Below are 12,644 nucleotides of genomic sequence, written 5' to 3' on the forward strand. Positions count from 1 at the left end.
TTTGTTCACTCTTCTTCATCCGCAGTAATGCATGTAGTAGTTCACGAGGCATGTATGTGTCCCCTTTGACCAGTCTCTATCCAAATACACAGTGTAGATACCTATTAAAATGGTAGACCCGATGAACATGAAAGGCAAAGATTGAGAATTTGCCAAGAACTTTCCAGGGTCATCATATGTACAACGGCTGCGCCAAAAGGAGTCAGGCCAGAAGAATAGAGCGGAACTAACACAAGATTTGAACGCACGCCTTAGTAGAGACTGAGAGCCTAAATCCAGCGCTTCAGCGACACTACCTACCAACTGCAGTTTCAACATTGAATTTTGTTGACATTTCTAATAAAATGTGAAAGTGGATAAAAAGTTGGTTTCTCCACCAGCATCCAGGTTAGTGCTGCCCGACTGAGCTTTGTTCATAATGTAATGAGTGACAGTCAGAATCCAGTTACGAGTTGGAACCGAATGCTTGTTAGCCGATTAGAGGACTTGATGAATTGCTAGCACTGAGCAGCAGAGTGGCGCAGCGGGAGCGTGCTGGGCCCATAACCCAGAGGTGGATAGATCAAAACCATCCTCTGCTGTTTGTCTGGTTTGGACCTTCTTTCAAGTCATGCTTTTGAGAAAAAATGTCGTGCGCATTATCTTTTCCACACGTTGGTTGTGCTGCACCTGGAGGCGGGGCTCGAAGGCGAGCGTCTGGTGGCCGGGCCTTCGCCCATGGGGCCCGGCCGGGCACAACCCGAAAAGGAAACGTTGGTCCCCCTTCCCATGGGCTCACCACCTGTGCGAGGGGCCAAAGGGGTCGAGTGCAGTGTGAGCTGGGCGGTGGCCAAAGGCAGGGACCTTGGCGGTCTGATCCCCGGCTGCAGAAGCTAGCTCTTGGGACATGGAATATCAAGTTCAAGTTCAAGTTCAAGTTTACTTTATTGTCAAAGATCTCTGTAACAGGGTTACCACAGAAGTTTGAAATTGCATTTTACCAGTCTCCAATGTGCAGATTAACTAAAAACATGCTGATAAACATGTGCAGTACTATACAATAAAATACTCTCTCTCACATTCACACGCACGCACACACACACACACGGTGTGTAATAAGAGTATTGACAATACAGACCCACACACACACACACATACATACACAGCAGCAGAAGTACAATCAGTGGTCATAGAAGTAAAGTGAAAAAGTGTATAACTGTATATAAGGTGCAAGAGTAAAGTGCCAAGTGGCATGGTGACTTTGGAATCTTCAAGTGGTTTTCCTCAGTGTGTTCATGAGTCTGATGGCTTGAGGAAAGAAGCTGTTACTCAGTCTGCTTGTGCGGGACCGCAGGTTGCGGTACCGCTTCCCTGATGGTAGAAAGGAGAACAGTCTGTGTGCAGGATGAGTAGTGTCTTTGATGATGTCCATTGCCCTCTTGGTACAGTGTGAAGTGTACAGTTCCTGAATGGCTGGAAGGGGTGACCTGATGATCTTTTCTGCTGTCCTCACCACCCTCTGCAGCGCCTTTTTGTCTGCAGCTAGGCAGCTGCCATGCCAAACAGAGACGCTGCTGGTCAGGATGCTCTCAATAGCACCTCTGTAGAAGGTGGTGAGAGCAGAGGTGGGGAGGTCGGCTCTTCTCATCCGTCTCAGGAAGTGGAGTCGTGTCTGCGCCTTCTTGACCAGTGCAGTGGTGTTGGTAGTCCATGAGAGGTCATCAGTGATGTGCACTCCCAGGAACTTTGTGCTTTTCACAGACTCTACTGCACTGCCGTTGATGATGAGTGGGATGTGTGTTGGTTGTTTCTTTCTGAAGTCCACAGTGATTTCTTTTGTTTTGTTTACGTTGAGAAGCAGATTGTTCCTATCACACCAGGTGATGAGTTGCTGTACCTCCTCTCTGTATGCTGAGTCATCGTTGTCTTTGATGAGGCCCACCACTGTTGTGTCATCTGCAAATTTGATGATGTGATTCGTTTCAAATCTGGCAGAGCAGTCGTGGGTCATCAGCGTGAACAGCAGGGGGGATAGCACACATCCTTGCGGCACCCCGGTGTTTATGACGGTGGTCGCTGAGGAGTTGCTTCCGACTCTGACTGTCTGCGGTCTGTTCGTTAGAAAGTCCAGCAGCCAGTTGCACAGTGGAGTGCTGACGCCTATTGTACTCAGCTTGTTCACCAGATGTTGGGGGATGACTGTGTTGAACGCAGAGCTGAAGTCAATGAACAGCATCCGCGCGTGACTGTTTTTGTTCTCCAGATGAGCCAGGCAGAGGTGGAGTGCTGTTGCTATGGCGTCATCAGTGGAGCGCTTGGGGCGGTAGGCAAATTGGTATGGGTCCAGAGTAGTGGGGAGGGTGGATGTTAAGTGGGTCTTCACCAGTCTCTCAAAGCACTTCATCATGATGGAAGTGAGTGCTATGGGTCTGTAGTCATTCAGTGATGATGCCGGTGACTTCTTGGGTAGTGGTACGATGGTGGTAGCTTTGAAAATTGCTGGTATGATGGCTTGGTTCAGAGAGGTGTTGTAGATGTCTGTGAGGACGTCAGTGAGTGAGTCTGCACAGTCTCTGAGCACGCGCCCGGGTATGTTGTCTGGACCTGCAGCTTTCCTGGGGTTCACCTTGAGTAGGGTCCTCTTCACGTCCGCTGGGTCCAGTTGAAGTGGTGTGCTGTCTGGGTGTACTGGGGTTTTTGTGGGTGTTGTGGTGTTGTTTTCTTCAAACCGGCTGAAGAAGGTGTTGAGAGAGTTGAGGAAGTCTATGTTGTCCTCACACGGTGGGGGGGATGGTTTGTAGTCTGTGACTGACTGGATGCCTTGCCACAGGCGTCTTGGGTCTTTTGTGTCAGTGAAGTGTGAGTTGATTTTTTGACCATATGCACGCTTGGCTACTCTCACGCCCCGGTGCAAGTTGGCCCTAGCAGTCTTGAGGGCCTCCTTGTCCCCAGACTTGAAAGCAGCGTTGCGTGCCCTCAGGAGCTCACGTACCTCCCTGGTGAACCAGGGTTTTTCGTTTGCTCTCACTGTAATGTCTTTGGTGACGGTTACATCTTCCACGCACTTTGTTATGTATCCAGTTACAGAGTATGTGTATTCGGTGAGGTTGACGTCCTGGTTGGTGGTGGCCGCCTCCCTGAAGACAGACCAGTCTGTGCGTTCAAAACAGTCCTGTAGAGCTGCTGTGGAGCCCTCTGGCCAGGCCCTGATCTGCTTCACAGTTGGTTTGCTTCTCGTCAACAGAGGTCTGTAGGCTGGAATTAGCATAACAGAGAGATGGTCTGATGAACCCAGGTGGGGGTGGGGAACCGCCCTGAAGGCCTGTCTGATGTTTGTGTAGACCTGGTCAAGTGTGTTTTCTCCCCTTGTTGCAAAGTTCACACACTTGTGGAAGTGTGGCATTACTGTTTTCAATTTGGCCTGGTTGAAATCGCCAGCGATTATGCAGACCAAGTCCGGGTGTGTGTTCTGTAGTGTACTCACAGACTTGTACAGTATGGAGAGTGCGTCCTTTGTGTTAGCGCTGGGGGGGACGTAAACAGCTGTGATGTTGACGGTATTGAATTCACGTGGTAGGTAGAATGGACCGCAGTTGAGGGTTAAAAACTCAATGTTCTCTGAGCAGTGACTTGTAGTAACGACAGCGTTTGTACACCAGTTGTTGTTAATGTAAATGCACACACCACCTCCTCGAGATTTACCCGTGCTGGCGTGGTTTCTGTCCGCGCGGAAAGTTGTAAACCCATCCAGTTTAATGGCGCTGTCCGGAACGTTGTTGTGAAGCCACGTCTCTGTGAGGATGACCGCGTTGCATTCTCTCACCTTTCGTTCTGTAGTTAAGTCCAGCTTGAGATAGTCCATTTTATTTTCCAACGACCGCACGTTTGAAAGGAGAATAGATGGAAGTGCTGTTTTGTGAGGGTTTCTCTTTAGTCGGTGTGTGATGCCGGCTCGGGAACCTCGCCTTCTCCTCCGGCGTGTGCTCAGACTCCACCCCCGCTTCAGCTGCTTCCAGTGTCGGCTGGTGGGGGAGGGGGAGCCCGCTGCCTCGGAGGTTCCTTTGTCTCGGGACATTATTCCAAGACCGCGAAGAGTTTCACGATCCATGGCAAAGTTAACTCCGGATATATCCTTTGTGCAGTTGTTGCTTCTAAGTCCCAATAGTGTACTTCTGTCGTATGCGATTCTCGGAGACGATTTGGACGGTACATTTAACACAAAACACACATTTTTATCGGGAGCCAGCTTGGCCGCAGCCTCACAGGGCGCCGCCATCTTTGATCAACCTCATCTTTGAATATCACCTCTCTGGCTGGAAAGGAGCCCGAGCTGGTGTGCGAGGCAGAAAAATTCTGACTAGATATAGTCGGACTAGCCTCCACGCACAGTTTGGGTTCCGGTAGAAGCCCTCTCGAGAGGGGCTAGACTCTCTTCCACTCTGGAGTTGCCCACGGTGAGATGTGTCGAGCAGATGTGGTGGGTATACTTATTGCCCCCCCGGCTGGGCGTCTGCACATTGGGGTTCACCCCGGTGAACGAGAGGGTAGCTTCCCTCCGCCTTCAGGTGGGGGGGACGGGTCCTGACTATTGTTTGTGTCTATGCCCACCCTTCTTGGAGTCCCTGGAGGAAGTGCTGGAGAGCGCTCCTTCTGGGGACTCCATCGTTCTACTGGGTGACTTCAATGCTCACGTGGGCAATGGCACCAGGACTTTGTAGTTGTGTCATCAGATTTGCGGCCGCATGTTTTGGACACTCGGGAGAAAAGAGGGGCGGAGCTGTCAACTGATCACCACCTGGTGGTGGGTTGGCTCCGATGGTGGGGGAAGATGCTGGTCCGACCTGGCAGACCCAAACACTCTGTGAGGGTCTGCTGGGAACGTCTGGCAGAATCTCCTGTCAGGAAGAGCTTCAACTCCCACCTCCGGCAGAGCTTTTCCCACGTCCCGGGGGAGGCGGGGGTCATTGAATTTATATAACTCGACCTCTACGTTTTAAGCTTGATGAGCCAAAATATCAGATCTTGCTCTTGTTTCCTACCGTTTTAGCCTATTTGTTTTATCCAAATCTGTTCAATCTCTGATTATAATCTGTAGCCCTACGTATTTTTCAAATTTTTATTTATTTATTTATCAAATCTCCTCAGTTCTGTCAAACTCAGTGCACAATGAACCTCCCTTCCACTTTGAACCAAGCTTCACCAAATTTGGGAACGCCGTAGCAAGGAGTGCGATTTGGTTGTCGGACACTCCAAGTCCATATCTTTTTGCCGCACTTCACCCTCTCAAGTTGGTGTTCTTTTGTTGTTGTTTCAGAGCGACCCCATCCATCACTCTTGAATGAGTCCATTGTTCAAATGAGTCAATTTTCATCATTGTGAGTTCCTCCGCTTTTCACTGTCTTTTCTCGTCCCCGAGGATGTTGTCTGTCCTCCGGAGTGTACTTGTCCTCCTCCAAGCACAACAGCAGTCTTTTCTTGTCCTTCGCCAAAGGTCAAAGGTGCTTCAGAGCCAGGCACCATTTTGTAGTTGTTCACGGCTGCAGGCGAAGTCTCGGATTGGGTTTCAGGGACTCTGACACTGAGAATGACAGGCTGGGACATCAAACTTGTAAGACTATTTCCAAATGTAGCTGCTTCCATCAATTTGCTGGTAACGTTTATTTACCAAACTTCAAATTCTCCTAATAACAGCGGTCTCGGTTTTATATCGTAAATCCTGCAACTCATCCTATTTTTGAGCTACATTTTATCTATAGTTCCAATTTAATCGGACAGTATGTTGTCTTCAGTATCATTATTGAAAATCAACTCATCGAGGTCTGCTTTCCACATCAAGCCCTGATCTGTATGTCTTGACCTCTCACATGTTATTGTCATGCTTGCTCAAAAATGTGACTTAGAGTATGGTGCTGTGAATTCTCAATCTCCCCAATGAAATTGGATCCCACCTCGTAGTTCTTATCGTTCTCATGTTCCTGTTAGCCTGCAATTGTCCAAATCAAAAATGTTTTCTTTTAACTGTCTTTCTTTTGAACCTCTAAATCTCTCGTGTTGCTAACCTATCTACACCAGAACAAAAAAATTACCACAATATAACACCAAATGTATTCGAAAATTCATTGTCATAACGTGTTGTATTATTACTATCTTCCACTATCTGTCCTACTCACTCCCCCCTTTTTGAGGCTTGGCAACGCCCATGCCTCACACCTTGACAAACTTTTTGGGAGAATGCGTTCTTTACTACATACGATTCCATCATCATTTAAGTTGACTTTCTTTCCAAAACGCTTCTCAATTTCTCAGTTCACACATCTTCTGCATGTGTTACTGGTTCTCCAGTTTTTTTTCTTCTAGTTAATTATCAATCCAAAAGCTATGTGTTTCTTTCTAACATTCAACCTGCTCAAAATCACTCTTTCATCGAAGTCGCTCTACTAATTTTCTATAGTAGTCGCCAACGACTTCAACCATTCAACCTGTAATTTCTTTTCATTCAGGCTATCATTCATCAATGTTCATTTGCATCTCACACGCAGTCTCCAAAAAGGAGTCTTTCTATCACATTGGTCCCAATTCATCCAAGCTCACCACACAACATTCATATATCATTTTCAACTCAGGTTTCCTGGTAGAATAATCCACCAATTCAAAAAAACTTAACTAAAACAAACAATTGGCAAATTAATCTGAATTTTTTCTTTGTTTTTACATTTGAAGAACTCAATCTCTCAGATTTAGCTTGCATTTAGAATTTTGTATAATCTTATAACACAACCAATCAATTATTCCTATTAAATGTAGCATTGCAAAATCTTAAATTCACAATTTAGCTTCTCCCAATTCCTGAAAGCATGTTCTGTTGTTTTGTTAACTCCGAATTTCTCATGAGGGCTTGACACTAACATGCACTAGTGTGGATTAGTTTCTGTTCGCAAACAGATTTCTCTCTTTTTCTTTCATTTTTATCTGTCAAAATTGTTTCTGTTCTGCGGTGTAAATTGAATAGACCACAGTCTAGCAAATTTTTTTATACTAAAACTTTAGCCAATGTTCATCATTTTAACATATACGCACACACATGCACAGCTCTCGCATGCAAAAGGTAGTTCCCAGCACCAATGATTCGTCACAGGCTGGCCATTTCCTGTGGTCGATCATGAGCTGGTCCCTCCCATGCACACGAGGACAGCACATTCTACTTTTATTTATTTATCTTCTAGAAGCAAGTTGCATTTCTTTACCACTTGATTTGCATATTTTAACTTCAGTGTAACACAATTTGATCCCTATTCATTTGTAATTGGGCCTACAAACAGCATTGTCATACTTCTTGTGTGGACAGGGGCTCTAACAATCTAAAACGATTTTTGATAACCTGACAATGACATGTTTTGCTGTCATATGGGAGAGGTTTCAGATCTTTTAAATTTCGATACATGATTTGCATAGGACCGGAAACTCCTCTTGCCCCTTGCTTGAGCCGCGGCTTGAGCTGCGGCCTTGCACCTGCTCACAGGGGCCTTATTGTCTCCTGGTCTGACAAACACTTGTGACCGCATCAGTTTTCATCTTTCTAGCTTTTGTCTCTTGAATTCGTTCTCATCTCTTTGTGAAGATTTCAACCACACTCTAGCACTTCTACCACTTCAGCATGTATTACATACAATTAAGAAATCTACTTGCCATGAACTTCTCGTTTTAAAGAAGAGCAGAGCAAGAGATTTACCGTTCTTATTTCCCATCTTAATTTTAGTAGCTTAAGGTTTTACAATTTTTTTTTTCAATTTTTTTTCTTTGAGGATCCTCAATGCAGGTTTAAATTGACCTTTCGACAGATTACTAGCCTGTTTTATTGCCGTGGATCAACGCTAGAACTGCTTCTTAGTCAATTTATCCTACCAGTCACACAATCACACAAGTTATCCCTGCCTACGCGAAGTCCTCCTTTTAAAAAAAAAAAGAGCTGCTTCATCCATTGAGGGGACTCTACAACACCCCCCACCTTCCCTGGGAACTAAAGACAAAAGTCCTTGTCCCCAGCCCTGCCAACGCGAAGTCCTCCTTTTTTTTAAAAAAAGGAGCTGCTTCATCCAGTGAGGGGACTCTACAACACCCCCCACCTTCCCTGGGAACTAAAGACAAAAGTCCTTGTCCCCAGCCCTGCCAACGCGAGGTTGTACTCCCTAGAACAGTGGTCGTCAAATAATGATTCACGGAGGTACTGAGATTTTAAAACAGTTTGAGAACCACTGCTCCAAAAGAGACACCTCATCCAGAGGGGGACTCTACAACACCCCCTCCTTCCACAAAACTTATTCCTGTGCACTTCTTCCTTTTTACGCGTTTCACAAGCAACAACACAATCACACAACTTCAGGCCTTTAACTTACTTGTCCCCTGGTTCGTTGCACTGCCGGGTCCCGTCAATCCACCTCTGTCAGACGAAGGCAGACCTAAGATGCTGGCCCAGCGAAGAATTCTCTTCCCAGGACTTTCTCTTCCAGGTCCTCCTAATGGACGCTGGCTTGTCGACAATGCAGCACGTCCTCCTTCGCCGGTCAGATGGTGGGTATGAGGATCCCGGGTTTCGGCACCAAAATGTTAGAGATTTGCTCACTCCAACTTATTTTGCAAGAACCACACAGGAGACAAGGCAAGTTCTTTTAGACACCTGCAGGTGGAGAGATCACTCGCTTCAGGAATGAAATCTGCCCTCCTTCCTGCACGTGGATATTTATTAAGAGAAACAGAGTGGGGGTATGGGTAGGCTGGCTAAAGCCCTTGTCCTCTAGTCTAAACATGTCAGGGGATGTTTTACGACCTTGAGATAAGGAGGACAAGGTAAGGTATTTATTACCTGTTGCATTCCAACATAATCCTACGATAAAGATAACCTGGAAAACCCTAACACTAGTGCTGTGTTGCATTGGTGTGTGCATGAGGAGGCGGAGCTTCGCTACCGCCAGCTGACGCAAGAATATCAAGCGCTGCAACGAGCCTACGCGCTTCTCGCCCAGACCAGCGGAGGGGACTACGACGCCGAGAAGGAAATCAAGGTGGCGCCCCTTCCCGCAACCCCCGGCCGGGTCGCAGCCTCCCCGTTCTCACCCAGCCTCGGGTGTTCTCTGGTCTGAAAGGAGGAGGAGGAGCCTCCCTCCTCCTCCTTTCAGACCAGAGAAAAGCTGATGGTAGAAATGGGTCACTATCAAAGCAGAGTAGCAGATCTGGAGTCAGCGCTGACGCAACAAGGACAGGTAAGCTCATCAATGAGCACACCTTTTTCTCAGACAAAATAGCTACATTCTTCAGTCACTCATTCGTCTGGCATTACTGGACCAACCCCCCCCCCCCCCCTGAACGTGGCTGGGAAAATGCGGAGAAAAGCAAATGTCATTTTCCAGTCAACCAAAGAATTTGTGGATGAAAATGACACAACATTCCAAAGCTGTCCACGCGTTTGTCTCTTCTAGAATGTCAAGTGGGTGGAGGAGAAGCAGCTGCTGCGTCAGAGCAATCAGCAGTTGGCCGAAAAGGTGACGGAAAGAAAGGCGCTGGGCGGAGTCGCTTGGCGTCACACCCGTCGGGAAGCCCCGCAGATGAGGTCTGACTGTCTTTTCAGGTCAGGCGGATGGAGGCGGAAGAAGCGCGTCTGAAAGAGCACATCCAGGATATCCGAGACCAAAACGAACTGCTTGAGTTCCGCATCCTGGAGCTGGAGGTGGGAAGACTCGCACAAGCGTGTTGAGGCCAGAGATGTGACAGACGGACGGACGGACGGATGCATGCCTCTGCCTTTCAGGAGAGGGAATGGCGCTCCCCCGTCTTGAAGTTTCTGCAAGTCCGTTTCCCAGACAGCCTCAGCCCTTTGCAGATCTACTGCGAGGCCGAGGGCGTGAGCGTACGTAAGGCATCCCTCGCAACCCTAACCTTAACCCGAGGTCCCAGAACACCTTACATTGCTCCTTGCGCCTTTCCCCCGGACATCGTCATCAGTGATCTGATGAAGAAGCTGGACATCCTGGGCGATAACGCCGTAAGTGTATGTCGAACTCCTTATGTTCGCACTCCACGAGACTCGGCGGCTCAAATGTGACTTTTGGAAGGCTTTGCGCTGAAAGAAGCTTGTTGACGCTGTGCCTTTGGGCTCTTGCAGAATCTCACCAACGAGGAGCAGGTGGTCGTGATTCACGCCAGGACCCTTCTCACCCTAGCCGAGAAGGTAACGGGCACGTCCACGCACGCTCTCGCATTCTGCTTATGTGACAGCAGCCTTTCCTCAGTGGTTAGAATACATCAAAGTGACCAAGTCAGCACTTCAACAGTAGATGTTGGACATTGAAAGTGAGAAGGTAGACAGACACGCGACATCAGCCAAGGGGAACTCCGGCAATGTGCCCCAACAATTCTGACCTTGAGCTGTGCTAGGATATGTTCTGTAAGCAGAAGGGCTACCTGGATGAAGAGTTGGACTTCAGGAAGCGTTCCATGGACCAGGCTCATAAGGTAAGCCGCCCTCAAATCTCCCGCTGGACCACTGATGGACGAGGATTGCGGCCCAGAGGATCCTGGAGCTAGAGGCCATATTGTACGAGGCGCTACCGCAGCGGGACTGGCCCGCCACGGACGGCGAAAAAGCCAGCCACGCTGGCGTGAATGACGTGCTGACGGCGGATCAGAGAGAAGAGCTTAGGAGCGCCGTGGACCAATGGAAGCGAGCCCTGATGTGCGAGTTGAGGGAGCGCGACGCTTGCATCCTCCAAGAGAGAATGGATCTGCTGCACAGCGCGCAACAGGTAAGGGCCCAAAGCCAGCCCGGCACTTACTTGCACGCTTACTGGCTTTTGAAGGCCGCTTTCCATTTCTCCGTCCTAGAGGAACAAAGAGCTGAAAGAATTCATCGAAGCTCAGAAGAGACAAATCAAACAATTGGAGGAGAAGTTTCTGTTTCTCTTTCTATTCTTCTCCTTGGCCTTCATTCTGTGGCCCTAACACCAGCTGGTGAGTGAGCTCCAGCGGCACCGCACTCGACACTTCCGATACACCGCCAGCCGGTCTCAGACGTTGGCAGACGCTCCGATGCCGACGTATACCCCCCGCCACAGTGACAGAGGCACCGCGTCACACCGGCGCTCATCCAATCAGAAGGCAGGAAAGGCAAATTCACATGCAGGGCACTCTTGAACCAGAAGAGAGCGCCACAAAAAACGGTTGTTGCCCCAAACGCGCACTAAAAAGGGTCAGAATAACAAGAGTCCCACCGGCCAGCCGGGGCCACCCGTCCATCCATTTCTTCAGGGGGGAAAAAAATTGGAGTCACCGGTGAGTACATTTTGCATTTAGCTCTGCTTTTCTGCTTCTGTCTTCAAGTGTGTGGCATCCTGCGACCAAAGATTCAGCCAACCCCAAAGCGGTTGACCTCAACGTCCCACCACCATGCCGACCAGAGCAGGTGACGTGATGCTTTGGACATCCTTCCGTCTCAGATGCCCAAAAGTACTCTTTGCCACATCTGCGGCAATACGGTGTCTTTTCAAAGGTGCAAATAAATCCAGCGTGGGCGGAACACGCACGTCTTCGTTTTTTCCCGCTTTGTTTGTGGGGGGGGGGGGGGGGGGGGGTTGTGCGTGTTGGCTTCACTTGAGTTCAATTTGGTATTTTGGTCAAAAGCGCATGTGGTGAAATTCCACAAAGTAGGATGGGCAAACACATTCCAGTAAACTATTAGTGTCAATTGGGCTCTCGAAATGGCAGGGAAAAGATGCACAGCAAAACGGAAATATGTAGATGAACACAGGACGTTTTTATCAGAGTGGGAAAGTTTCTATTTTTTGTTGAACGTGATGGCAAACCATTCTGCCTGATACGTTAGACCTCAGCGCATTTCAAAGATTCAAATCTTCAGCGCCATGCACTTCAGCTCACTCCATGGCTAACATTGATCAGGCGTCGAACCCGCAACATCATGCTTAAGAGGTGGACATGCTAACCAGTGCGCCATTATGTCAACGCATAATAACTAAGTCTACTGATCAAAACAGCGGTTACTATATGACGTCGCTACGTCGTGGTCAAGTGACGCAGACAAGACATCAATGGACGGACCTTCCTCCGAAATTAGAATCCGTGGGCAGAGTTAACTTGTTTAAAAGGGAGTGGGCAGAAGAAATATTTAATTTATTTAAATCTATTTTGAGTGCACACCATTATGCCAATGCATAACAACTGTAAATCTACTAAATGGAATGTCTGCTGTACGCGCACTTGCTCCTTTTTTTTCTGCTCCTCTTACTTATTTATTTATTGTTGTGTTATTTATTCATTATTTATTCAGCACGCTTTTGTTATACTTGTTTACTTGTTTGTCTGTTGTGAGCCATGTCTTGTCACCGTGGGATAGGGGGGAACGAAATTTCGGTTTCTTTATGTGTCTTTGGCATGTGGAGAAATTGACAATAAAGCTGACTTTGACTTTGACTTTGAAAACAAAACAGCGGTTGCTATATGACATCTGCCACGTTGCGGTCACGTGACAGACGTGACGTCGATGGGCGAAACTTCCGCCGGAATTCAAATCCGCGGGGAGAGTTAACTTGTTTAAAAGGGAGTGGGCAGAAGAATTATTTAATTTATTCAAATCCATTTGGAGTGTGCGCCATTATGTC

General features: G+C 47.9%; 1 protein-coding gene and 1 long non-coding RNA gene across 2 annotated transcripts in view; both read left to right on the forward strand.

Moving 5' to 3' along the window:
- The window catches only part of LOC137839876 (janus kinase and microtubule-interacting protein 3-like), a gene marked incomplete at its 5' end in the record, with an annotated part of 123,487 nt that extends 113,155 nt beyond the window's left edge, over positions 1-10,332 (forward strand). The window contains 7 exons of the mRNA XM_068649711.1: positions 8,925-9,038; positions 9,153-9,236; positions 9,453-9,515; positions 9,602-9,718; positions 9,764-10,015; positions 10,136-10,201; positions 10,263-10,332. Coding sequence (XP_068505812.1) covers positions 8,925-9,038; positions 9,153-9,236; positions 9,453-9,515; positions 9,602-9,718; positions 9,764-10,015; positions 10,136-10,201; positions 10,263-10,307 — 741 coding nt within the window. The remainder of the gene's footprint in view (positions 1-8,924; positions 9,039-9,152; positions 9,237-9,452; positions 9,516-9,601; positions 9,719-9,763; positions 10,016-10,135; positions 10,202-10,262) is intronic.
- Positions 10,333-10,860: 528 nt separating this feature from the next.
- LOC137839865 (uncharacterized) lies at positions 10,861-11,557 on the forward strand. Its single transcript, XR_011086269.1, has 2 exons — positions 10,861-10,980; positions 11,350-11,557. It is a non-coding gene; the product is annotated as an uncharacterized lncRNA (long non-coding RNA).
- Positions 11,558-12,644: the final 1,087 nt, after the last annotated feature.

This window comes from Syngnathus scovelli, unplaced genomic scaffold, assembly GCF_024217435.2.
Source record: "Syngnathus scovelli strain Florida unplaced genomic scaffold, RoL_Ssco_1.2 HiC_scaffold_23, whole genome shotgun sequence".
NCBI classification, from domain to species: domain Eukaryota; kingdom Metazoa; phylum Chordata; class Actinopteri; order Syngnathiformes; family Syngnathidae; genus Syngnathus; species Syngnathus scovelli.